At 36.7% G+C, this 27,902-nt stretch overlaps 1 protein-coding gene and 1 non-coding gene across 2 annotated transcripts in view; both read left to right on the top strand.

The window, feature by feature from the left end:
• The window catches only part of LOC134372657 (thyroid receptor-interacting protein 11-like), a 338,384-nt gene extending 315,743 nt beyond the window's left edge, over positions 1 to 22,641 (top strand). Inside the window, 7 exon segments of the mRNA XM_063090084.1 lie at positions 15,097 to 15,309; positions 15,858 to 16,118; positions 16,120 to 16,482; positions 16,484 to 16,703; positions 16,706 to 18,771; positions 21,771 to 21,911; positions 22,444 to 22,641. Coding sequence (XP_062946154.1) covers positions 15,097 to 15,309; positions 15,858 to 16,118; positions 16,120 to 16,482; positions 16,484 to 16,703; positions 16,706 to 18,771; positions 21,771 to 21,911; positions 22,444 to 22,641 — 3,462 coding nt within the window.
• TRNAY-GUA (transfer RNA tyrosine (anticodon GUA)) lies at positions 6,802 to 6,895 on the top strand. Its single transcript has 2 exons — positions 6,802 to 6,838; positions 6,860 to 6,895. It is a non-coding gene; the product is annotated as a tRNA-Tyr (tRNA).
• Positions 22,642 to 27,902: the final 5,261 nt, after the last annotated feature.

Genomic DNA, 27,902 nt, shown 5'->3' with positions numbered 1-27,902 from the left:
CAGCTCTTGAACTATGAGTACAGTGTTCTTGCAGATCTGTGCGTGTGGTTTGGGGGTCCCGGACAGTGGATGGATGGAATTTGGTGTCCATCGCAACCCAGGTTGAATCTAAGTGTCGTCCCTTTCTTATTGTATCTTCTGGGAAGTTGGGAAGGAAAAAAGCACCTAAAGGGGGACGATTCTCATTTCGGTAGGTGGTGAAAAAACGGAGGTGGCCTGTGCCCTTAAAAGAGGCAATAAGAAAAGCTTCAAGTCTCTGGCCCACGCCTTGGTCAACAGGTTTCAGTATGATTGTCTCTCTTATGCTTAGATATACTCAGTTACCAAAATCTCAGTACTATTTAAATGCAGCATTCACTCACCTAGATGAACTAGGCTGGAGAAAAACACAATGATACTGAACCGATTTCAATTTCAATTCATGACAGTAAGCTCAAGTGCTTCTGCATGACAATCTTACGGTTTTTCTCAGGTTCTTCACTGCACATCTTTAGAGACTATCTTTCATCCTTTGTGTCCTCAACACAGCCAATGCCTTCTCATACAAACTTACTTTCAGCTTTCTACTTCCCTGAGAAAACAGGTAGCTGCAGGAGAACTTCTACAAGGCCCTCATCCACCTGCACCTAAGAACCCTAAGCCTTCTGTCACTGTGCATGGATAACCTGAGATCCTAGCTAAGGCCATCCCCACCACCTGTGCACTAAGATGCCATTTCCAACTGCTTACCCAAGAATATTCTTTCCAGTTGTTTCTTCTTTCTTGTGTTGGATCATTCCCAACAGCCTACTAGCACGCTGCTGTCATGATCCCATTCTCAAATAAAAATCACAGGAGCAGGAAGGGGAATGGCTGCAAGACTCACCTGACATCTGTGGTCACTCCGAGGCTCCACACAGCTCCTTCTGGGTCTCCAAGTAACAAATATAAGGAATTGAAGTTTCGGTGTATGAGTGGCCAGTGGGAGCAGAGGTTTCTTTCCTTTCTCTCCCTCCCTCTGTCCCCTCCAGTACTCCTTGGAGATGATGTCAAGATATATCCCCTTCAACAAATCAGTGAGAGTCTATTATTTGCCAGGAACTGAGCTTGGCTGTAGGAGGCAAGACCCTGTCCTCTGGAATTTTGCTCTCTAGAAAGCCAAGAACTTCTATTCTCAAGCAAATGGCGATGCTACATCATAGGACCTTACATCTAGTCAACAAAATGTGGACAGAGTAATTTGGAGGGCCCTTTGTCAATGTGTAGCCTGGCTGAGCAGTCCAAGGTGCCAGATTTAGGCTCCAGTCTTCACTGAGTTTGGGCTTGAGTCCCACAGGTGCTAATGGCTCTGTGTTATTTTAGATAAATGATCTGTCAATTCATCGCAAAATCCACCCTTTCAGTTTCTCTTATGTATGAAAAAGTGGGTACAAAATATTGTGATAAGTAGCAGGTGTGTGACCCTCATGAGGGAAAAGCTCACAATTTAGTTGGTTATGTACACTCCCGATTGCCCAGTGAAGAGACAGTATTCCTTTTACATAAATCACATGTATACATTGTGTATATATACATCTGCATATCTATTTACATTTGTTTTCTATAATTTACAGAGAAAAGAGATTGGTGCCCTGTCGTGAAACCTCTCTGAGATATTATGGTCTCTAACAACCATTCCTTATTTAAAAGATCTAGGGCTTCTTAGAAGAGTGGCTGATTTCAGGTTTGGGCCAAGAAATGTACAAGAAGAGCCTGGCAAGAAAGTAAGAATTTCTGCAAACTTTTGTCATGACTGCTGGGTAATGTCCACAGTTCGCAGGAGCAAAGAAAAAGAAGTTTCCATGGGCTAAAAATGGAATTAACAGAATACTAAAAAGAATGCTTGCTGTAATTGATTGAAATATGTTGAATATATTAATAGATAATGATTTTTTAAATGCAGAAAGACAGACAACACATTGATTGCCAGTGGAGACAGCTAGGGCAAAAATTGTTTACTCTGAAAATTGGCGATTAATGGGTAAGAATCAAGCACTCTCCCTGCCTAACAGATGACTCTTGTCCACTATTTTTTCCTAAGTTTTCTCTGTACCGTTTCAGAATTTCTATTAAAGGTTAGGTATTCAGGATTGACCTCTCATTATTTTATCATTTGTCTCATTTATTTTATCTTTTTTTTTTTTAATGTTCTGGGAAATTGCTCTCTATTTCAAGATTAACAATTTGTATATATATAACTGAATATACATACATTAAATCAGTTTATTAATTTTTAAAATTATTAGGCTTTATTTTTCTGAACAGTTTTAGGTTTACAGAAAAAATGAGCAGGAAGTACGTAGAGTTCCCATATGCCCCTCATGCCGGACCAGTTTCCCTTATTATTAACGTCTTGCATTGGTGTGGTACATCTTGATACAATCGATGAGCCAATACTAATACATCATTACTAACAAAAGTCCACTCTAGCGGTTGACGGTTCACTCTTGGTTTTGTACATTCTACGGGTTTTAACAAATGCATAAGAATGATATGTACCCATCACTACAGTATCATTCAGAATAGTTTCACTGCCCTTAAAATTCCCTGTGTTCCGCATATTCATTCTCCCCTCTCTCCCTCCTCCTGAAACTTTGGCAAACACTGAGGTATCTTTTAATAAACTTTATTTTCTAGAGCAATTTCAGGTTTACTGAAAAATTGAGCAGAAAGCATAGCGAGTTACCATGTACCCCTTGCCCCCCTACTTCCCCCACTCTCAGCATCTTGCAGCAGAGTAGTACATTTGTTACAACAGATGAACCTACAATGGTACATTGTTATTAACTAAAGTTTATAGATTATATTAGGCTTCACTCTTGGTATTGTATATTCTAGGAAGTTTTGGCACATATCTAATGACATGTACATACTGTTATGATATCGTGCAGAACGTTTCACTGCCCTAAAAATCCTCTGTACTCCACATATTCATCCCTCTACTCCTCCTCCTGAATCCCTGGAAACCACTGATACTTTTGCTGTCTTCAAAGTTTTGCCTTTTCCAGAATGTCACATAAGCAGCAGAATCACATAGTATATAGCCTTTCCGGATTGCTTCTTTCACTTAGTAATGTGCATTTAAGATTTCTCCATGTCTTCTCGTGGCTTCGTAGTTCATTTCTTTTTAGTGCCGAATAATATTCAATTATCTAGATGTACCACAGTTTATTTAACCATACATATCTTGGAAGATATCCTGGTTGTTTCTAAGTTCTTGGCAATTATGAATGACGCTGCTATAAATATCCTTGTGCAGGCTTGTCTGTGGCCATAGGTTTCCAACTCATTTGGTTAGACACCAAGGAGCATGATTGTGGGATCATATGGAAAAGGTATGTCTAGTTTTGTAAGAAATTTCCAAACTGTCTTCCAGAGTGGCTATACTATTTTGCATTTCCACAAACAGTGAATGAAAGTTCCTCTTGCTCCACATCTACATCAGCATTTGGTGTCATTAGTGGATTTTGGCCGTTCTATCAAGTTTGCAGTGATATCTCATTGATGTTTTAATTTGCAATCCCCTGATAACATAAGATGTCGAGCACTGTTCCATATGCTTATTTGAAATCTGTAAATCTTCTCTGGTGAGGTGTCTGTTCATATCTTTTGTAGATCCAAAAATCCAGTTATTCAGCCTTATGCTTTCAAAGTCATGGATCTGAATCCCCTTACTGGACAGCTGAAAAAAAAAATCCAGTTGTTTATTTTCTTATTGTTGAATTTTAAGAATTCTTTGCATATTTTGAATGAGTCCTTTATCAGATATATCTTTTGTAAGTATTTTCTCCCAGTCTATGGTTTGTCTTCTCATTCTCTTGACAATGTCTTTGGCAGAGCAGAAACTTTTAGTTTTAATGAAGCCCAGCTTATCAATTATTTCTGTCATGGATCATGCCTTTGGTATTTTATCTTAAAAAAAGTCATCATCACATCCAAGGACAGCTGGATTTTCTTGATGTCTTCTAGGTGTTTTATAGTTTTGTGTTTTACATTTAGGTTTATGATCAATTCTGAGTTAATTTTTGTGAAAGGTGTAAGGTCTGTGTCTGGACTTATTTACTTATTTTTCCATGTGATGTCCCGTTGTATCGACACAATTTGTTGAAAAGATTCTTTGCTTCATTGCATTGCCTTGCTCTTTTGTTGAAAATCAGTTGGTTTTATTTATGTGCATCTATTCTGAGCTCTCTATTCTGTTTTAGTTATTCTCTTGGCAATACCTCACTGTCTTGATTATTTACGTTTATAGTAAGTCTTGAAGCCGAATAATATCAGTCCTCTGACTTTGTTCTTCTCCATCAATATTTTGGTGGCTATTCTGGGCCTTTTGCCTCTCTCTATAAACTTTAGAATCAGTTTGTTGATATCTGCAAAATAGTTTGCTGGGATTTTGATTGAAACTGTATTGAATTATTAGACTAATTTGGGAAGAAGTGACATCTTGACAGTACTGAGTCTTTCTGTCTATGAATGTGGAATATCTATGCATTCATTTTGTTATACTTTGATTTCTTTCATCAGAGTTTTGTAATTTTCATCATAGAGATCCCACACTTATTTTGTTAAATTTATATATATGTATTTTACTTTTTGGTGATCATTCAAAGGCAATGTGTATTTAACTACAAATTCTAATTTTTTCACTGCTGGTATATAGGAAAGGGATTTACTATTCCCCATATAAACCTTATATCATGCAACCCTGTAATAATCACTTAGTTCCAGAAGTGTTTTTTTTTTTTTATATTTTTGGACCTTCTACATAATCTTATCATCTGTAAACAAAGACAATTTTCTTTCCTTCTCAATTTATATACTTTGTATTTCCTTTTTCTGTCTGCACTAACTAAAATTTTCAATATAATGTTGAATAGATGTGGAGAGAGAGGAAATCCTTCCCTTGTTTCTGATAAGGCAGTAAAGCATATTATTTCTCATCATTAAGTATGATGTTGGCTGTGTGTTGGTTTTTTTTTTAATGTTCTATTTCAAGTTGAGGAAGGCCCCCAGTTTGCTAAGATTTTTCATCATAAGTAGGTTTCGGATTTTGTCAAATGCTTATTTTTTACATTAAGGTATTATTGTGTTTATTTTACTGGGGTTTACTAAGATATAATTTACATGAACTTTTAGAAAAACAGTCCTATAAATTTTGACAATGCACTCAGTCATGTAATTCAAGCCAAATCCAAAATATGCAATATATGCACCACATAAAAAAAAAAGAGTGGTCCCTTAAGGCTAATTGCTCCCACACAGTTAAATAATATTCCAATTATGTCCATTTAATTGTGATTTCAAAAAGTATATCATAGTTATCTGATGCTCCTTTTTGCTTAGCAAACTATGTGTTAACTATGAAGAGTCTAGAAACCAGATATTCAATCAATAAAAGGTCTATTCTGTTTCCTTAGATATCCTGAAGATACAAGTTCTGTTTCTTCACATCATATTTCATATCCCTGCCCTTGAGTTATCTGATATAACTGATGACATTTGGCCATCATATCATAACAATCAAATGAGAAAAATGTCAACATTAATATTAGAAAGATGATGTAAAATAGGTGAAAATGAATCTACTAGGTCTTTAGTTTAGTGACCTGTGAAGGGTCCTTTAAATTCCTTATGTAATGGCAGCACTTTTGATACTTCTCCCTGTATAATCGTGGATATCTTTTTTTTATAAATGTACTAGTATGTTTTTGACCCCTTAGCACACCACCCCAAGAGAATAGCTTTAAAATGGGGCTAAAAATATTTGAAGGACTTCAGAAATGAGATATACACGTGTAGGGAGATAAAGAGAGAGACAGATGAAACATGATTAAACACAGAAAGCACATGGATGTCAGAGTAGAGATGTCAAACTCTAAACATCTAAAAATACATGGAAAACCTAGGCATAGATGTCAACAGAGTGTAAAAAACTTGGGCTAAGAGAAGGACTTCAACCCAGAAAACTGTACTCCTGGCCTCCCACAATCAGTCTCAAATGCAATATCACACACAAAAAAAGGAAACGTGGCACTCCACGCAGAGCAAGACTGAACAGAAAAGCACCACCAATAACAAAAACAACAACAGCAAAAAATCCCAGCATGTTCAGTTGCCAGGTAATTAAGAACCTGGAATTCTCAAATCCAGGCAAAAAACGTTGACAATGAAAATAAAGAAAGACTCAAAGTGAACCTTGACATTCAAGACAGAAGTTCTGGTTACACATTTGGGGAGATTATACACACCAAGTAAGTGAAACAAAAAAGGCCTAATTATGAAGAACAAGATAGAGGATATTGGGAGAACTGCCCGTTTTGGGGCCTGCCACAGTGAGGGGACCTGGGCCAACTACCAGTGATCCAAGAAGGTGCTCCCCACTTGCTACCAGGAAACGTTCTTCATACTGGACAGAGCCATCCTTCTGGCCAACCTTCTTCCCCTCACTCTGTCACCTGCTGTCTGGCCCCCGAGCGCTGTGAGTCATCCTCATCTGCGGAAAGGATGGCGGAGGGGAACAGGGCAAAAGGAGAGAGTTCCGCCACGGGGACCCTGGCAGTCACCGCCCCAAGGATGTCAGGGCACTAGAAACCACCCCCGGCGCAACGACCTCCTGAGGATCTGCTGCTCCCGAAGGGGCGCTGTGGCGCCGCGTGCATGCCTGAGGGGCTCTCTTGGAAGGCGGCCTCCAAGCAGCCCGGGCATATTCAGCCTCTGGCGGCTGCGTGTCTTGGCCTCGCTCCTATCCAGAAAAGCAAAGCACGCGGCGTGGACGGCATGCACCCTTCGATAGCTCAGCTGGTAGAGCGGAGGACTGTAGACTACACAGACGTCTGTGGACATCCTTAGGTCGCTGGTTCGATTCCGGCTCGAAGGAGGTGCCTGACGCTTTTGCCCAGACGTCACTGCTCGCCTGGCCAAAGGCCCTGCAGCCGCCAAGCAGCATCCACACTCTCCTGGGCAAAAGCCACCAAAGCCCTTCTGGACCACCTAGGGAACTCCGCGTGTGCAGATGGCGGGAACCACGCCTGCTCATTCCTCCCCACGCCTGGGATATATGGAGACACCTACCCTTTAACCGGGTTAAACAGCCCGCCTTGCTGCTTTCTTAGGGCCCAGCGGACCCCCGACAGCCCCCGCTCTCCCCCTTTTATTTGCAGACAGCGCACAGGCCTCTCCCACCCGCCCGAACTCTGACAACCCCGCCGTGCCCAAGTGTCACAGAGCCCTCCCGACCAGGTGGACAGAGAACAGGGCCCAGGCTGAAGCCCCTGTAGGTTGAGCCCCTGAGGGGGCTGAAGAGAATACAGGTCATGACAGGGGCCAGGGACAACCCTGACATCCTCAGAGAAAACGCACCCTCTCCTTCTACCCTCTGCTATGTGAACGTTTCATCTCTGTCTCTCCCCATCCCTTTGCCTGCCTCTCTCTCTCTCTCTCTCTCTCTCTCTCTCTCTCTCTCTCTCTCTCTCTCTCTCTCTCTCTCTCTCTCTCTCTCTCCCTCCTCTCTCTCCCTCCCTCTCGCTCTCTCTCTCTCTCTCTCTCTCTCTCTCTCTCTCTATTTCCATCTCTGGCTGGAAAGGCAAGGATGCCTAACACTGAGTTCAAAGTTAGCAAAACCACCTGCACCTGTGCCTGACCGCTGGGCATGTGGAGGGAGAGAGAGATGGCAAACTGCAGTCTTGTGTCAAGTGGATTGGGGTGGGGGTTGGGGGCGTGTGGTTAACTAGCAGTTAAGCCTTTATTGGATATGCTTGTGAGGGTCCTTCTGTGGGCAGGTCCTTTAGAATGTTTATGTGCTGCTTAGGGTGGGGGCAAGGTTGCAAAAGCAGCTTCCATGAGAGAGTCAAGGTGGGTCAGGTAGTAGTGTGAGTTCTACACTGGAAAAGTCTTAGGGAATAAACAGACGGTTGAAAACTGTTCATTGCCTGGGTGTATATGCTATCTCCATAGAATTCAATTTACACCCAGATGTAGCAGAATAGGTTTTAAAAAGTTATGCATGGAATTTTAGTCTTCCCTCATATATCTGGGGTTCAATTTCAGCTCATCCCAGAAGTAAAGGGGAAGAGTTCCCAATGTCTCTTGGTAATCCTGATATACAGGGCACCATGAGTATGGCACTTGCTATACATATTATATCCCAGAATGACAAGCAGGAGAAAGAGCATGTAATGTTCATTTCTTTCTACTTTCTCCACTACTCCATTCATTTCCATTCCCATTGTGATCTTCCTTGCACATACTTTTTGTAGCTGCCTGGCTTGAATCAGGTGTCATGAATTCAGAACTATCACTGATAACAGGAGAGAAAAAAATCTTATGTTGAATAAAGATTTTGCTTCTTTTTCAGACTTGGTAGGAATGGGGAATTTGGAAATTTTCATTCAAGATTTGTAAAAATTGTCTTCCGTTTTTCTCTAACCTCACCATCCAGTTGAATGGCCTTTTCTAGCATGACCTGGAGCTGGGTTCCTGATGCTAGGATCAATATCAGTCCTCCATGTGGAACTTCCTCAATGATAACTAAATGTTTATAAATGGTCTATAAATGAAATCTTCTATCCTTAAATAGTGGGGTTAATTTGAAACCAAGGCTTTTGTCAGTGTCTTTCATCTCTTCACTGCAGTTAACACCAGCAGTCAAGAAGGATATTGTCCAAGTCTGGTAAAATGACTGTATGTAAAATCTATAAGCAAGACTGGGCCTCAAATTGCAACATTTTCCAATCTGTAGTTGTGAAAGGACTGTGGATAAGTGTCAGAGGGATTTGAAATGGAAGATGACAGGTGTAATCCTTTCAAGTCCACCTTTTCCCTTCCAGTCTCATATTGTACAGAGACTGATTGACTCTGGTGTATTTTGAGGCAAAGTTTTCTTGTTTAAATATTAGAGTCTACTCAAGTCAAAATCGCTCAGCACTTTGCAGATAAACACTCTTAAAAGAGAGGAGGGTGGGGCCATAGAGGTTGGTAGCCACAAGAAATAACATGGAGACTCAGCCTCTTCAGAATCAGAAAGCACCCCTTTTTTACCAGGCAGAACAGCATCTGAGAAGCCACTTCTAGGGTGAAAACGTAAAAAGCAAGCACAGCTCCTTGTTTTCATATGTGCTCTTCCCATTGTTGCGGCCTCACTGTCTCTCATGGTCTCTCAGATAATAAGGCAGAAATGTGAGTCTCAAAAAGGACAAATGAGTTCCTGCCTCTGTCTTGTAGCATGACCCATCCTCAATGGGAGGTCAACATGGCCCAGAAGATGGGACACACTCTTCTTTTTACAGGGGGATTTTTCTTCTTCTCACCTAAATATTTTACTGATAATATTAGAGACCCAGAAAGGGTGACTTTGTAGTAACCAGCTTAATCAATTCCATTTTCCCCATTCCCATCTGCACCCAAACTCTTTGACTCAACCAAAATGTACCATTTTTCCTGGGCTTACGAATACAAGGTGGCAGTATGGTGCTTACTCTGCTTTGATCCCTCTGTGACCCCTTTTGTCAAATACCTTGTCATTCGCTGTCAATCATTCAGGATCATCTTTTACTAGAATCTTTTCATAGATGCCCAAGTCTTAAATTGGTTCTACTCATCTTTGTCTCTTTTTGATACTTCTTGATTACTTACATCTTTCCACCTCTCTATACTAATATAATGCTTTAACATCTTTATTAGGAGTGAGCTCCTTGAAATTTGGAACAATGTCATATTCATTTTGGTATTGTCAGAACCTTGCACAGAATAGGCACCCAGAACATGTTTAATTATTTACTGGCCACAGGCATTTCAGCATCAGCTTAAGAAAGATGAGGGCTCCAGATAAATCATTACATCCTGGAGTAATTATTAGAGACCGACTTGGAAGACAAAAAAGGTTCACGTTTTCTTCTAAAATAAGAACTAGAGGTGACATATTACATGGAAGAACTCAGTGTTTTTGTGATGAAAAGCAATAAAGAATCTTCTGGGAGTTACATAGTAGGATATTCAAATCAACCGTACCACCAAGGAAACCTGAAGGTTGAAAATTGCATGAAAACATCTATTGGATGACATTGGAGAGATAATAAAGATTATATGACTTGGCCAAAACCTGGGAGAGTTAGTAATCCAGAGTGATAATAACTAGGAAATTCTCATGTTTAGATGTTTTTCCCATCTATTAAGCATGTGCGATGGAAATAAATCCCTTCATGAAGCCAGTGTGAATTTTATAATAAAAGCAGCCATTAAAAGACAGACCTTAAAAGGACATTAAAAGAAAGAATTATTATAGGTCAATCTCATTCATTAACACAGATATAAAAATTTTAAACAAAAAATTGGCAAACCAAACAAAGCCATATATGAAAATAACATACCTGACAAAATTAGAGGTATTGGATGACAGTAGGATTGATTTAACATTAGAATAATCAATGTAATTCACCATACTAACAAATCAAAGGAGAAAAACAATGACTATCAATAGATACAGAAAATACGTTTAATAAATTCATTATCTTTTATGATAAAATTATTCACAAACTAGGAATAGAAGGGAATTTGCTTAGTTTGATAAAGTGTATCTACAAAAAAACCTCATTGTATGTTGTATCGAATAGCCTGTTTAATGGTGAAATCGTGGTAGATTTCTGTTTGAGATTAAAACAAGAATAGGATGCTCAGTATCTCACTCCTATTTAATATTATATGAAAAATTTTAATTAAAAGAAAGAAATGAAAAAAATAAATAAAAATGAAGATGTTATTGTGTAAAAAGGAAATTTAAAGAAATCCACAGGAATATTATTAGAAATAAGCGACTTTAATAAATTTGCAGCATCAAAGGTCAACATACAAAGATCAGTTATATTTCTATATGCCATCATCAACCAATTAGAATGTTAACGTCTTAAAAGGTTTACTTTATAATAACATCAAGCAATTGGTTATCTAGAAACACATCCTTTAAAATTTGTAAAATCTCAATAAAAATACAAAATATTGTTGGAGAATTAAAGAAAAGCTACATAAATGGATGGACAGTTCATATTTATGTCTGACTGGACTGCAAAACTCATTACTCTAAAACTGTCAAATCTTCTTAATCTGTGATTTTAAAAAACCAATCAAAATTTCACAATTGAGCACTGATACTTGACAAAACAAACAAACAACCCCCCTCCAAAAAACCTAAAGCATGTATGAACACGCAAAGGGCTAAAACTTGTTAATAGACTCTTTGAAAAAAAAAAAACAAATAGGAAAGGTTTGCTGTACCTGATGCCAAGAATTATTACAAAGACACAACAATTTAGAGAGTGGTGGTGATGTAGGATAGACAAATATATGAAGGGAAAATACAAAGACTAGAAACAGACCCGTACTTGGCCACTAATTTATGGCAAAAATTGCACAAAGATTACACTTTTTTTAGGCTGGTTGGTAGACGAATCAAACCCCGGACCCTGCTTCTATCAGCACCGGGCTCTGACCAACTGAGCTAATAAGCCAGCCCAAGAGAGCTGTCTTTTCAATAAATGGTGTTGGATCAATTAGCTTCTCCTATGGGAGGAAATGAATCTTAATTAAAAACACATATTACACACAAAAACGATGAATTTCAAATCTAACGTAAATGTTAACAGTAGAGCTTCTTTAAAAAAGCATAAGAATATCTTGATTACCTCGGTTAGGCAAATATCTGTTAAACCAGATACAAAAGCACAAAATAAAGAGATAAAATTGATAAGCTGGGCTATATTAAAATTAAGACCTTCTCATTAAAAATAAATCTCATTAAGTGAGTGAAGAGGACTGCCACAGAGTGGAAGAACGTATGTGCAAAACATATAATCAACAAAGGGTGTGCACTCCAAATATATATATATATAGGTATATATAAAGAATGCCCACAAAATTAATAAGAAAAACAATTGACAATCATCTCAAATGCTTTTTCTGCTGCTAGTTTTTACAGCAATGTCATTCCTGCTACTGAAATCTTTTCTTCAGAGGAGTTTTAATTCTATTTGTATTGGGGAAAATGAGTTCTCCTATAAGTCAGCAAATAATATATCTTAGTTTCAAAGGTTTTTAAATCAAACGTTATTAAAGCTTAAGAAATCCTAAAGTCATTATATAAAATGTCAGCTTCTTCAGGTAAATAACTTTTAATATATGAATAAAAGGATATAAAATCAATTATTTTTAAGGATAAATGAACACACAAAAAATAATGTGCTGTGATTACCTGCTACTTAAGCAAAACACAAACTATTTTGCTATCTTTAACAAACTGTCAGACAACATGAAATTACACGTGCAACATATTTTTCAACTCTCATGGAGCCAAAGGTGTTTAGATTTCACATACTAAGGACCCACCTTATAGTTTACGATGAAGGTGCAAAAGCCGTGGAAACATAAACACTACTCCATCCAGAGAGTCAAAAGCCAGAAGGAATTACATGGATGTGAGGTCACTAAACTTCCATAAATAACTCGTGTGTGATATTATAAAAACAGACAATCAAAAACTTAAGTGTTACTTCTATTTTTTTACTTTCTTTTCTTTAAAAATTTTTTCCTTTTTTAATTGTTAAGTATTACTTCTAAAATCCAGCACATGATAATAAAGGCTGAAAACTTATTTCTCCCATCTTTAATTTACATGGTTAGATATCAGAACCTTAAGCATCTTAAAAATATTTAAATAGCCTTTACTTTTTAGGGCAGTTTTAGGTTTATAGAAAAATAGCACACGAGGTACACAGTCACCGCACCCCCACCCCCACCCGGCGGCCCTAATCTCCCCATTATTAATATCTTGCATTAGTGTGATACCTTTGTTACAATTGATAAATCAACAGTGCTACATTTTTACATTACTAAAGTCCATAGTTTACTAGGAATTACTCTTTGTGTTGTATAGTTTTATGAGTTTTGGAAAATGTGTAATTTCATGTATGCACCATTATAATAACATACAGAATAGCTTCACCACCCTGGAAGTGCCCTGTGCTTTATCTATTTATCCCTTTCTCCTTCTCCCTGAATCCCTGGCAACCACTGATCTTCCTACTTTTTCAACAGTTTTGTCTTTTTCAGGTTGTCATATAATTGGAATCATATAGAATGTAGCCTTTTCAGAGAGATTTCTTTCACTGCTCAATATGCACATAAGGTTCCTCCATGTCTTTTCATGGCTTGATAGCTCATTTCTTTTTAGTGCTGAATGATATTCCATGGTCTGTATGTACCAGTTTATTTATCCATCCACCTATTGAGATATCTTTATTGCTTCCACATTTTGGCATAATGATACATAAAGCTGCTATAAATATTCATGTGCAGATTATTTTGTGGAGCTAAGTTTTCAGTTCATTTTGGTAAATATCTAGGAGCACAACAGCTGGATCATATGGTGAGGCTATGTTTAGCTTTGTAAAAAACTGCCAACTGTCTTCCAAAGTGGCTGTACCTTTTTGCACTCCCATCAGCAATAAATGAGAGTTCCTGTTGCTCCACATCCTTGCCAGCATTTGGTGTTGCTAGTGTTTGGGAATTTAGGCATTCTAGGTAGGTATATTGTGATATCTCATTGTTTCAATTTGTAAATCTCTAATGACGTAGGATATTGACATATAATGTCATGTCATATGCTTATTTGCCACCTATATCTTCTTTGATGAGGTGCATGTTAAGATCTTTGCCCATATTTTAACAGGGTTGTTTATTTTCTTATTGTTAAGTTTTAAGAGTTCTTTGTATAATTTGGTTATTAGTTCTTTACCAGACATGTGTTATAAATATTTCCTCCTAGTCTGTTTTTATCTAACAGTGTTCTTCACAGAGCAGAATCTTTTAATTTTAATCAAGTCCAATCTATTAATTTTTTTTTCATGGATTATGCTTTTGGTGTTATATCTAAAAAGTCATTGCCAAACTCAAGGCCATCTAGATTATCTCATGTGTTATTGTCTCAAATTTTATACTTTTACATTCTACATTTAGGTATGTGATCTATTTTGAATTAATTTTTGTGAAAGGCATAAGGTCTGTGTCTACATTATTTTTTGCATATGAATGTTCAATTGTTCCAGCACCATTTGTTCGAAAGACTATCCTTTTTCTATTGAATCGTAAATAAAGATGCCTACTTGATCAAATCAGTTTGCTATACAGTCATGCACCACATAACAATGTTTCATTCAATGACAAACCACATACATAATGGCTATACTATATAGCCTAGGCTATACCATCTAGGTTTTTGTAAGCATACTCTATGATGTTTGCACAACAATGGAATTGCTTTATGATGCATTTTTAAACAACACATGACTGTATTTGTGTGGGTCTGTTTCTAAGTTCTGTACTCTGTTCCATTGATCTCTTTGTCTCTCTTTTGCCAATACCATACAGTCTTCATGCCAAAAGTACCTGCAAAGCTGTATGTCCTCTTGAGATCTACCTGAAAAAAAAATGTATGGTTCTCCTAATTGAGCAGATAACAGACAGTAGAAAGATGTAAGAGAATGCTGTTTTCATCTTCCAGTTGTATTCAGAATAAACTTTTGAATCAGAACGAAATGAGAACTGTGATGCTTTGCTCTGAGACAGCTTTTATTGGTTTCTTTTATAAGGTATAAGGCTTTTGATTTGAAGGAATTTGAGACTCTAGATACCGTAGAAGTTTGATTTTTTAAAAATCTCTTTCAATGGGCTGGCCCCGTTGCTCACTCAGGAGAGTGCGGTGCTGGTAGTGCTGAGACCGCGGATCCTATCTAGGGATGTCCGGTGCACTCACTGGCTGAGCGTGGTGTGGACCACACTGTGCTGAGGGTTGTGATCCCCTTACCAGTCAAAAAAAAATCTCTGTCAATGAGAGAAGGCTTTATAGCAATTTATAGTTTATCAACAAAACTTGTAATCAGAGGTTGAAATAATGTTGAAGCATAGAGAACTGTACCACGTCTGGGATTTTGGAGAAAAGCATTAAATAGCTAATAATGGACTATAAAATCTATACATAGATACATCTTTATGTCAGGTTTGAGAGAGGGGAACCTTGTCTGTGCTCACTTTAAGGAAAAACTTCAGATATCACTTTTAAAACGGAACAATGACAATGAAGTAATGAAAAGTACAGCTGCAAGAGATATGAGTTTGGATTCAGAATTACATGACTTAAGACTTCGTTTGGAGGCAAAGGAACGTGAACTCAATCAGAGTATTAATGAAAAGGAAATTCTGCTATCCAAGTTAGGAGAATTTGACAAACAGAACCAAGAAGCTACAAAGGTAATGTTATATTAAAGACAGCGACTTAGCACATTTTACTCAGCAGACTGAACACTGGGTTAACATGTAAAAATGATGGGCATAATTTAATTTTGTGATTTAATTACTATTTTAGTTCACTGATGCTCTACTCATAGGAATTGCCAAATACTAAAGTACTTTTGGCTTTACAGACCATGTAGTCTCATTTGCAACTGCTCAACTCTGCTGTCATGAAAGAGCATGGCCGTGTTTCAATATGATTTTATTTACAGGAAAAGGTGCAGGCCTGATTTGGCCTCTAAGATGTAGTTTGTTGACTCCTGCTCTATTGTTTAGAGTTGAAAATAAATAACATATATTTTTCCCTTTTTCAGTAAAATGGACTGGCTGTAAGATATTAGTAAATACCTTTGTAGGGGATGTTGGGATAGGAAAAAGGTTGTTTTTAAGAAAGATTTGAAATATCTGAGGATACTTCTATTATGTATGAGATGTTCTGAAATTTTTTTATGTACTAAAATAAGAAAATTTTGTAAAGTTACCATGCAAATTAATTTTTCTTTCAGCACATTATTTTGATAAAAGATCAGCTATCAAAACAACAAAATGAAGGAGATAGCATTATCAGTAAATTGAAACAAGGTCTAGATGATGAAAAAAAGATAGTTCACCAACTTGAGGATGATAAAATGAACCTTACTAAAGAGTTAGACATGCAGAAAGAACAGTTAATTCAAAGTGAACTGGTCCTGAATGATTGGCATTTAATCAAGGAGGAGCTTGAGGATAAAGCAGAAGATTTAGTAGATCAGCTAAATAAATCACAAAAAAAATAACTCAAACAACCAGAAGGAGAACCTTGAACTTAAGGAACATATTAGACAAAATGAGGAAGAGCTTTCTGGAGTCAGGAATGAGTTAACTCAGTCTCTTAATCAAGACTCTAGCAGTACTTTTAAGGATAACTTACTTAAAGAAAGGGACGCTGAAGTTAGAAACTTAAAGCAAAATCTTTCCAAAACAGAACACCTCAATGAAAATTTAAAGAAAGTTGCTTTTGATCTGAAAATGGAAAATGAAAAGTTGGTTTTCACACGTGAAGATGTAAGGCATCAGTTGGAAGAATCTGTAGCTGGGAACAGTCAGATTTCTCTGGAAAAAAACACTATTGTGGAGACTCTAACAGTGGAAAAAAGGACGGATAGAAGCAGCATTGTGTCAGGCTAAAAAGAGGCTGTTGGAAGAAGCAAGCAAGTATGAGCAAAACATTGAAGAACTATCAAATGCACATAACTCGAGCACCTCTGCCTTACAGCTGGAACATGAGCATTTAATTAAACTGAGTCAAGAGAAAGACTTTGAAATAGTAGAACTCAAAAAGAATATTGAACAAATAGATACTGATCACAAAAACCCAAGGAAATTTTGTCATCTAGTGAAGAAGAGCAGAAGAAATTGACAGAAGTTATAAAGGAAAAAGAACTTTTTATTGAAAAACTTAAAGAAAAGTGTTCAGAGCTGCAGGAGGAATTAGATAAATATTCTCAGGCCTTAATGCCAAATGAAATTTTAAGGCAGACCATAGAGGAAAAGGACAGAAGTCTTGGAGCCATGAAAGAAGACAGCAGTCATCTGCATGAAGAACTGGAACAACTCAGGGAAAAGCAGAGTCAAGCTGCACCTGTGGCTGAGCCCAAACCACTTGATAGTATCACAGAACTAGAATTGGAGGTATCTCAAGTGAATATAATCAAGGATCATCTTGAAGAGGAAATTAAACATCAACAGAAGATAACCGAAGATCAAAACCAGAGTAAGATGCAACTAGTTCAATCTTTACAGGAGCAGAAGAAGGAAATGGATGAGTTTAGATACCAGCATGAGCAAATGAATGTCACACACACCCAGCCCTTTTTAGAGAAAGATGAGGAAATTAAGAATTTGCAAAAAGCAGTTGAACAAATCAAAACCCAGTTGCATGAAGAAAGACAGGACATTCAAACAGAGAATCCTGATATTTTACAAGAAACAAGAGTTCAGAGCCTTAATATAGAAAATGGAAGTGAAAAGCATGATTCATCTAAAGCTGAAACTGAAAGGTTAGTGAAAGAAATAAAAGAATGAGAACTAGAGATTAAACTTCTAAATGAAAAGAATATATCTCTAACTAAACAGATCGATCAGTTGTCCAAAAATGAGGTTGGTAAACTAACTCAGATTATCCAACAGAAAGATTTGGAGATGGAAGCTCTTCACACTAGAATTTCTTCAGCTTCCTACACCCAGGATATTATGTACCTTCAACAGCAATTGCAGGTCTACGCTAGGGAAAGACAGCAAGTATTAGCTGTTTTGGATGAGAAGACTAGGGAAAATAGGCATCTAAAAGCAGATTATAATAAAATGATGGATATAGTTGCAGCCAAAGAAGCAGCCCTCATTAAGCTGCAAGAGGAAAACAACAAATTGTCCACTAGATTTGAGCGTAGCAGCCAAGATATGTTTAGAGAAACTGTTCAGAATTTATCACGTATCATTTGAGAAAAAGACATTGAAATAGATGCATTAAGTCAGAAATGTAAGTCTTTATTAGAAGTTTTACAAACATCCAGCACTGGTAATGAGGCTGGAGTTGTTAACAGTAATCAGTTCGAGGAGCTTTTACAGGAACGAGATAAATTAAACCAGCAAGTAAAGAAAATGGAAGAGTGGAAACAGCAGGTGATGACCACCGTACAAAATATGCAACACGAGTCAGCTCAATGTCAGAAAGCACTTCTTCAGCTTCAGGCAGAAGTTTTGGTTGACAGTGATAATAATTCTAAATTACAAGCGGACTATACTGGCCTGATCCAAAGTTACGAGCAGAATGAAACCAAACTCAAAAGTTTGGGGCAGGAATTAGCAAAAGTTCAGCATAGCATGGGGCAGCTTCGCAATACTAAAGATCTTCTTTTAGGAAAACTTGATATTATTTCATCCCAGCTCTCTTCTGAAAAAGATGCAACAATTAGAACTCTCCAGGAAAATAGTCACAGATTCTCTGATTCGATTGCTGAAACCTCAGAGCTAGGAGGAAAAGAACATGAACAAACTGATTCGGAAATTAAGCAGCTAAAGGAGAAATAAGATGTTTTACAGAAGTTACTTAAAGAAAAAGACCTCTTAACCAAAGCCAAAAGTGATCAATTACTGTCTTCAAGTGAAAGTTTCACTAACAAAGTGAATGAAAATGAACTTTTGAGGAAGGCAGTTACAAACCTGAAGGAGAGAATATTAATTTTAGAAATGGACATTTGTAACCTAAAAGAGGAAAATGAAAAATTAGTAGAAACATCCAGGGTAAAGGAAGCAGAATATCAAGCATTACAGGAGACTAATATGAAGATTTCTATGATGCTGCGAGAGAAAGAGCTTGAGTGTCGATCGATGAAGCAGAAGGCTCTTGCTCTTGAGCAAATACTGGAAGAAAACGAACGGGTATGTTCTGGTTGGAGTATTGTAGAGGGAAGTTGGGGGTGGAGGAGACTTCTTTGTTTCAGTTACTTTATTGATATCATCTTTGAAGAGGACAACGAATTTGTTCATTTAGAAATATTCAAGATACAGTCATGTGTGGCTAAACGGTGGGGATGCATTCTGAGAAGCATCATTAGGCAATTTCGTTGTTGTGCGAAGGTCAGAGAGTGTAGTTACACAGACCTAGCTGGTATAGCCTACTACACACCTAGGCTGTACGGTACAGCCTATTGCTTTGACAACTGTCGGATACGTGATCAGTCATTGACCAAAATGTTTCTATGGGGTACGTGACTATAGTTTGATTTGAGGCATCTGGAAGTTTCTCCCTCAAATTATTACATATTTCCAAGTATTTTTAGTAGTAGGTTAATTTTTTACAGCCTGCTAAGTAGGAAAAAGAGTATAGTAGCAATTAATCCCCTTAGGAAATAGAAATTTGTTACAAGAGAAATTTTAAAGTCACTTAAACACATTTTAGGCTTATTTCAGTAGCTGCTAGTAGTGGTTAACATCTTAGGGATTCTTATATGTAAAGGAAAGCCCTGTGAAATACTACGTCTTTGAACATTATCTACAGTAAGAAATACGCTTTACATTGTGGCATAGCAGCACATGCTCATGTGTGTGTAAAACTGAAAAGTTTCAAGAACCAGAAATTACCGTTACTACACGTGATACTCTATTTTAAAAATCCCCAAAAAACAGTGCTGGATAAACCATTGAATTGATTTTCATGAATCAATTAGTCATAACCTGGAATTTGAAAGGTGTTAGCCAAGAGTAGTAGTTTTCACATAGACTTAAACTCAGTAAATACTGTAATCCCAGCTCTGTCACACATGTGACTTTGGGTATGTTTTGACCTTATTGGTTTGTTTATTTAACCATCATATGGAGCGTCATAACAGTTATATGGAAAGTGTCCATAGCTTTTCATATAATTAAATGTTTACATGCATTTCATTTTAATAAGAATTATTGAAGATCTCCTGTTACATCATACTGTGATAGGTGCTGTGTAGAGCTTGTTTGGTAGTGCCTTTCTACTCTGATTTCTATACTTTTAGTAGTAGAAATTTGGAAAAGAGTTGATAGGCAGAACAGTGGAATATTCAGCAAGTGTTTCTTGAGCATTTACAGGTTGCCAGGCACAAGATAAACTTCTTCGGTCAATTAAGTTCTGTCTTAGAGTCTTGGATTAAAGTTATGAAAACTTACTTCATTTCTTCTTCTTGGCCATATATCTGATTAAATAGGTACACTCATGGTCAATGTCGAGGTGTTCTCATCCTTCAGAGATAACTTTTTAGCCTTAGTGGTACTGGTCTATAATTGGTGTGAAAAAGACTCTTAGAGGGTACAGCTTCCTATTACTCACTAAGCAAAATTAGGTACAGTGTCTTATGGTTGTAAGATTACAACAGTAGGAATGTAGAACAAGTCTTCTGTTGTAAATTTTTTTTTCTTTTGCAGTTTTGCATCGTGTACAATTTAGTTCTATTTCATTGACATTTACACATCTAAAGTGTGCAGATTTTATTCGGGCTCTCCTACCTTTTAGGAAGCTTCCCTAAGTCAAGTATTACTAAAGTATTATATTACTTGAGGGCAATTCCTATAAACTAATTAATTTATTCCAATATTCTATGCAAGGGGTGTTCCAAAAGTCCATGGAAAGATTAATATTTTCCTTTAATTCTGTTTTGTCACAAAATTTTTCAAGTACACTCATATAATTTGAGTACTTTTAATAGTACATTTTGAGTATAATAAACTACATATTTTGAGGGGGAGAAGGGGATGTTCTCAGCAGGACATCTTCAAGTCTATTTAATTTCAAGCATTTGCTCTTTCTCTGTAATATGAAAAAGAAAACTAACTGAAAAACTCTTTGGAAAATATTGGCCGTCCTATTTAGGAGGGGATGTTGAGGTAAAAGGAACAGATGGTTTTATGTTTTGGTTTCAATGATTTATCCGGTGGGAAACATTATATATTCTTAAGAAATGAAAAGTTTACATAACAACTTAAAATAATACTCAACTATAAGTAGATTCATTTGATATGCATATTTAAAACAGAGAAAAGACTTGGCTGTAAACAGCCTGACACTTTCCTGTGTTTGTTAGAATTCCAGGTATCATTTGAAATTCATGACTCTACTTTTGCAATGAAGGGTTATCTTTTTTCTGCTGTCGTTAATATATTGTACATATATAGAATAAATTTTCATTATTCTTTGGCAAGATATCATTCCAAAGTTGCTTTCATTAAGTTGTTGGCAAAATATTCTTTTCAAATAGACTGTACATATGAAATGATTTCCTTTTTGTCTTTTTCTTGCTGCTGACACTTATTTTCTTGAACAACAGTTGTGGGTGCCTGATGAATGGATATCCCTGTGTGCATACGCACATGTGTGCGTGCACACACACACACACCCCACACACATACATTTTATGGGTGATTTGGAGGCTCATGAACACTTTGTTGTATGGGCAAATTTGAAGAGATTTTTGTCTTTTGAGTTCCTTTTGAAACAGTTCTAGTGAACTTTTTCTTTTATAATAGATTTATAGAAAAGTTGCAAATATAGTGGAGAGAGTTCTATACCTCACACCCGGTTTTATTTATTGTTGACATCTTACTTTACTATAATCCATTTGTCACAGCTAATGAACCAATATTGAAGTGTTACTACTAACATTTAGACTTTATTCAAATTCCTTAATTTTTCCCAATTGTCCTTTTCCTGTTCCAGGATGCCATCCAGGATACCACATTATATTTAGAGGTCATGTCTCCTTAGGCTTCTATAGACTGTGACAGTTTCTCAGACTTTCCTTGTTTTTGATGACCTTGACATAGTTAACTACATTTTAAAATTAATTATTTAATGAAGAAAATGTCTTTTTTAAAGTGTATTTTTCTTTAAAGCTAAAGATTTCTTTCTAAAGGGCAAGAGTGGGGAGTTAAATCAGGTTTTAAATGCAGTTAAGTTAAGGCAGGAGAAGACAGTTACATTTCAACAGGAGAGAGACCAAGTCACATTGTCCCTGAATGAGAAACAAATGGAAAACAGTACCCTACAGAATGAGGTATACTTTCACTTTAAAGAAACAGTGAATCAAATAATAAGTATAATAACTATTAAGTAAGAAAACTGGAAAGTTTTCCATTAAAATGAATTTATTTCCTGGGTGACTTTTCTTAGTCTTTCTCTGATATGCTATAATAGGACTTTTATCTCCCAGGGTGCTTTATATTTTAGGTTTCAAAAAATGAAAACCATGGCATATCTTGGATATAAGAAAAAATTTTTACCCATAAAATATGAAGAAAAATGAGATACACCGAAAAAGTGGTCTGTCACAAAGAACCCAGTACTTTTGTATAGTTCCATTTTCCAGGGAATGAGATCGTACAAAGTAAAGCTTCTCGATGAATATTCAAGATGATTTCAGGAGAATTTTTCCTAGAATAAATATATCTTGCAGTAGGAGCAATTAGTATACAATTAATACATTTCCGCAATGGGAAGAAGATTTGATAACATAGTGGCTTGTAGCGGGGGGGGGGGGGGGGGGGACCATTTTGTAGAAGAAAAATAAAGAAATGTCCTCTACCGAGGTTCAACATTTACATAACAAAGAATTACAGTTAAACCAGGAGCTAGAGAGACTGCGTAATCATCTTTTAGAATCAGAAGATTCTTATACCCGTGAGGCTTTGGCTGCTGAAGATAGAGAGGCTAAACTAAAAATGAAAGTCACAGAATTGGAGGAAAAGCTAATTTCATCCACTAATGAAATAGAAAATGCAAGATAACTTTTTCATTTTTTTTTTCATTAACTTAAAATGAGTTTACCTGGTTTAAACTATTCAGTCTTATTTCATTTTCAGCATCTGTAAAAACAACAAATGAACCTGATGTTAAAATAATTTAAAATAACTTATTACCTCCTATATTAAACTAAGAAATGCAACCCAATTAAAACAAAGTGTATTTATAAGCTTAACTAACAAGTGCTAAGAGTTCCAAGTGAAGTGCATTTTTGTTGTTTTGTATTTCTATTTTGATTATACCAAAGAAATCATAATATAAATGCCAGTTAAAAACCATGTTAAGGGCCGGCCCGTGGCTCACTTGGGAGAGTGTGGTGCTGATAACACCAACGCCGCGGGTTCGGAGCCCTACATAGGGATGGCTGGTTAGTTCACTGGCTGAGCGTGGTGCTGACAACACCAAGTCAAGGGTTAAGATCCCTGTAACAGTCATCTTTTAAAAACAAAAACCAAACAAAAAAACATGTTAAAATCCAATTCTATGGAAAAGTATAAGAAAGAACTATGATTGTATTCTGAATGAGTCATAATTTATCACCTTGATAAAAATACTAACAACTACATTTCAAAATGAGTTAATTAGTTTGGGTGGCAGGAAACAGCATAAGGTATAAGACTGAAGGGAAAAAAAACCCTTAAAAGAAATAAATATATATTTATACCACAACAATACAATAGTATCAATTATCTAAAGTGATTTAGACATGACTATTGGTAAAAAGGCCATTCAATCTGGTAGTATAGATAGATCCATAAATAGAAGAGATTCTGGAAGAGGAACACAAAGACAATACCATGAGTTCAGCTGAGGTAATACATTTGACTTTCATTCAAAGAAATACTGAATATTTACCATGAGGCCAGGTGCTAGACCACAAGATGTAAAAATTTAATCCTTGCTCTCAAAGAGCTTCCAATTCAGAGGTGAAGGAAAACTAGTGAATATATGATTACAATACAGTGTGATACTGTGAGTACAAGGTGCTATGAGAGAAAAAAAAAAAAGGCAAACACCTAATCCAGACTAGGGGGAGCCAATGGAGCCAGGGAAGTGGCAGTGCTAGGTACCTCCCAGTTGAGGTAATACCCATACTGAATCAAAATAGTAAGAGTTAGCTAAAAGAAACATGGCAACAGTCCACACAGAGAAACCAGCAAAGGCAACAGAGTAAAGAGACAACACTATTGGTTTCAGAAGCTATAGAAAGTTCAATATGGCTAAAGCTCAGAATGTGAGGAGAATGGGAAGAGTGGAAACAAAAGAGGCAGACAGGGACCAGATCATGATGGACATTACATGTCCAACTAAGTTTAGACTTCATCCTGAAGTTCACAGGGAGCCACAAAGTACTAAAAACATGGGAATGGGGGCTGGCCAGTTAGCTCAGTTAGTTAGAGCATGGTATTAGAACACCACGGTCAAGGGTTTGGATTCTCATACTTGCCAGGGGCCCAAAAAATAAATTAAAGAATTAAAACTAAATCTTCCCACATGGGAGACTACAACTGTTAAGGACTGGTTGGTTAGCTCAGTTGGTTTGCACACAGTGATGGTAACACCAAGGTCAAGGGGTTCAGATCCCCAAACCAGTCAGCAACCAGATTTTTTAAAAAGGTAAAAGCAAGGGAATGACTTGCTTTTCATTTCTGAAAAATTATTCTGGCTGCAGAATGGAAAAAAAGAATTGAAGAAGGAATCATAGAGACCAGGGAATAAAAATGGCTAACGCTTTTATAACACTATTGGCCAGATTCTGTTCTAAAGAGAATGTGCAGCTAGTAACTAACTCTTATAATCCTCATTACTACTACAACAACTATAAGGAAGTTACTATTATTATCTCAACCCTGTCAGTGAAAAAACCAAAGCAAAGAGATGTTTACTAACTTATCCCACGTCAGCTAGTTAGCGATACAGCTGTATTCCAACCCAGTCAGGTTCTCAACCACTATATTATCCTGCTGCACTAAGAGATCTGCTATAGTTAACACAGGCAGAAAGCAATTATGATTGGCTGAAGTAATTCCATGGCAACAAAAATGGAAAAAAGGAGAAAGTCGAAGGCAGTAGGTTTGTTTTTTAAGCAAATAAACTCATATGGATTGCCCAACATGATAGATAAATAATTTTTTTTTAAAAAAGAGCAGAGCTACATAGATGGAAGCCAACTGAGAAAGAAGTCCAGACTCCCACTGCACTTTGCCTGCATGGCAGCTCCCAGGACTGATGAACCTGTGAGAAACCCTAGAGCTCCTATGGGATACAATCCCAAAATATCACTGAATCAGAGAAAAGCTAAGGAAACAGAACCTACAGGACTTGCTAGGTGATGACTTCTAGCTTTCTGTTTTGGGAGACTGGAAAATGCTACCAATCACTAAGGTAGGGAAAGGAAGAGGAGGCAGAGAAGGACATGGTGACTTTACTTTAAACTTAACTTTAGTTTGAAAATCCATCTGATGTATACAGAACTGGCCATACAGATCAGGAACTCACAATAAACAACTGGTTGAGGGATGCAGATGTGGGGGGTCACAAGCACACAAGGGCTGGAAACCTCCAGAGCAGAAATGCGTGAGTTCAAAAAGTGAGAGTTGATAGTGTGAGAGAAGGACAAAGTGCAAAATGAAATGCATCTTTTCAGCGGAAGAGTTCCCATTATGTTTTCCTGCCATGAAGGCATACTGGTGTATTTCATCCAATACTATAAATATCATCTTTAGCATGGAAAATGGCAGAAGATCTATGGCTCTTATTACTCAAGCCTTTGCTCGAAATGGGAGATCATTTCAAAATGTACCAACAGATTTTTGAAGAAGAAAGACTGCATTCCTTAACTGGAGGGTTTGGGCCCTGATGAGTTACAGGAAGTATTCAATATAGATTACAAGAAACAGACCTTTACCTCCTCCCAAAAATGTCAATGTACATAAACTTTTCTCAGATATCTGCATGGCCTCCTAAATCAATGAGTTACATGTAAATAAAAGGATAATGAAAGTAGGTTGAGAAACACCAAGCCAATACTTAACCATTTTTAGTAGAAAATTCCTATTTGTGATCTATTATTAAATATGGCACTGAATCCAAACCAAGCAATTCTCAAATTACTAAAAGTTTTTTCCATGAATACTCCATTTCCAAGAAGTATTCATTTATTCAACTGTTTAAAAACAACTAGTGTGCAATGAAATACCTGTCTGAAATAAGTTCCAAACATTTTATACCAGGCAGTGCTTTTTGTAGTGAGACTTCTTCCACTGATGTACTCTGTGGAAGAATTCTTTCCTTTTCTGTCACACAATCACTTTGCTTCATAGCATAAGATTGCAACGTACTGCAGTCCAGTTTCAAGCTATCACATTCTTCAATTATTTGTCTCTTTTCCACATTTAGTTGCTCTTGTTCTCTCCTTAAAACAGCTCTGTCTTTTCCGCAGAAGATAATTTTTAATTTATGTCTTTTATTTTATCCTCAAGTTCTTCAATTTTTTTTTTGTAGATTCCATTTTTTTTCAGTTTGTAGAACTTGAATAGTTTTTCGCATCTCATAGATTTTAGAGTGATCAGTTCCTGTAACTCCTGAGCCACCTAGAATATAAAGTCAAGGATATCAAATGTTAAGAATCGAGAAGTAAATAGCTTGCTATTTACAACTAAGATTTAAGAGTTCAGAACTTGAAAAGCTTAAAAAGAAAGATTAAATTACCATACTAAACTAAGCATGTTTAAATAAATAAAAAGTTGGGGAAACATAGGATTTGAATCAACTACTAAAAACCTACATACCTGAGTTTGAAAGAAAGTAAAATATGACCACCAAACAATGCAAAAAATAAAATCTATGAATTATAACTATTTACCACAAATGCAAAAGGACCTTTCCGTTTTTGCAAAATCTTGAAAATAGTGGTGCCATAGCAAATTTCTGGCAGACAAGCAGAGCTAGTCATTTACTCATTCTTTAGAACTTAGTGCAAATTTATAGCAGTTTCCTGGTCTCAGAGTGCTAGAATTGTCATTTAAGTATGTCATCTAACATGTTAAGTTAATCAAACTAATAACCTTCTTGTAACAGGTTTTTGAGTTCTTCAATTCGTTCTTCATAGTAGCTTAATTCCTCTCGATACCGACGATGCATTTGTGTCAATTTCTGTTGATGTACGTTCTGCAATACTGACATGTCATGTTGATGGTCATCAATTTCCTGACTTCGGTTCTGTTTAAGTTCCTTAAAAAATAAAAACAAAGTTAACCATGTTTATGATCAATAAATTCACCTAAACTATTTATTTTACTGTTGTCTGAAAGTCCATTTTATTAAAAATAATTCTCTGAATATGTCAAGGCTGAAAAGAATTTAAACACAGGCCCAAATTAGGACAATTCTGAAAGACTACACCCTTTCCCTTCTTAGGCCTTAAAAACAGTTTTTCTACTTTTAAAGATGGAACACCAGCAAGAAAACACTGAAACAAAAGATAAGCAAAAATATCTTTTCCTAATGACATAGTCCACCAATACCAGCTAACAACCCTCTGGCCAATCTGTATCTGTTATCCTACCATCCCTATCCTCTCACTCAGCCTTTCTATCTACCAGTCTTGATGGGAATTCCAAATTGTCAACCAAGGTGCCTTGCTACCCAAGTTGAGAAGACCAGTGTCTCTCCCAGGAACCTAGGTCTTGAGCTGAGTCCTCAAAAGAGAGAAATTGGTTGGACGAGAAGCTTTATGATAGCTGCACCTTCAAGAGGCTGTCTGCTGTATCCCACTACCTAGATTCCTGACACTGTCCCCACTCCGGTCCTTCCTGTGGCCAGAATGCTCATCTCTTCCTCCAGTCCTATGGATGGACTACACCAGGTCCTTCCAGTAAATCCTCTTTTCCTTTACTTAGCTAGAGATAGTTTTTGCTGCTAACCAAGAATCCTAATCTATAAATTAGCTTCTACTTCCTGAGAAAATAAGTATAGGTATTCTTTAATCCTATGCACTTATTTACATGCCAGCACTGGGATAACAGCTTTATATTTAAACCATAAATAAATAAATAAAGAAAGAAAGAAAGAAAGAAAGAAAGAAAGAAAGAAAGAAAGAAAGAAAGAAAGAAAGAAAGAAAGAATGAATAAATAAATAAATAAATCCTCAAAACAATCCTACAAGGTAGGCATTATGATGACATCTACTTTACTTTTTTTTTTTGCTGTTTTTTTTTTATTGTGTTTTCAGTGGAGAAATATA

Source organism: Cynocephalus volans, chromosome 3 (genome assembly GCF_027409185.1).
Source record: "Cynocephalus volans isolate mCynVol1 chromosome 3, mCynVol1.pri, whole genome shotgun sequence".
NCBI lineage: Eukaryota > Metazoa > Chordata > Mammalia > Dermoptera > Cynocephalidae > Cynocephalus > Cynocephalus volans.
The sequence above is the reverse complement of the archived record's forward strand: the minus strand, read 5'-3'. Positions and strand labels throughout refer to the sequence as shown.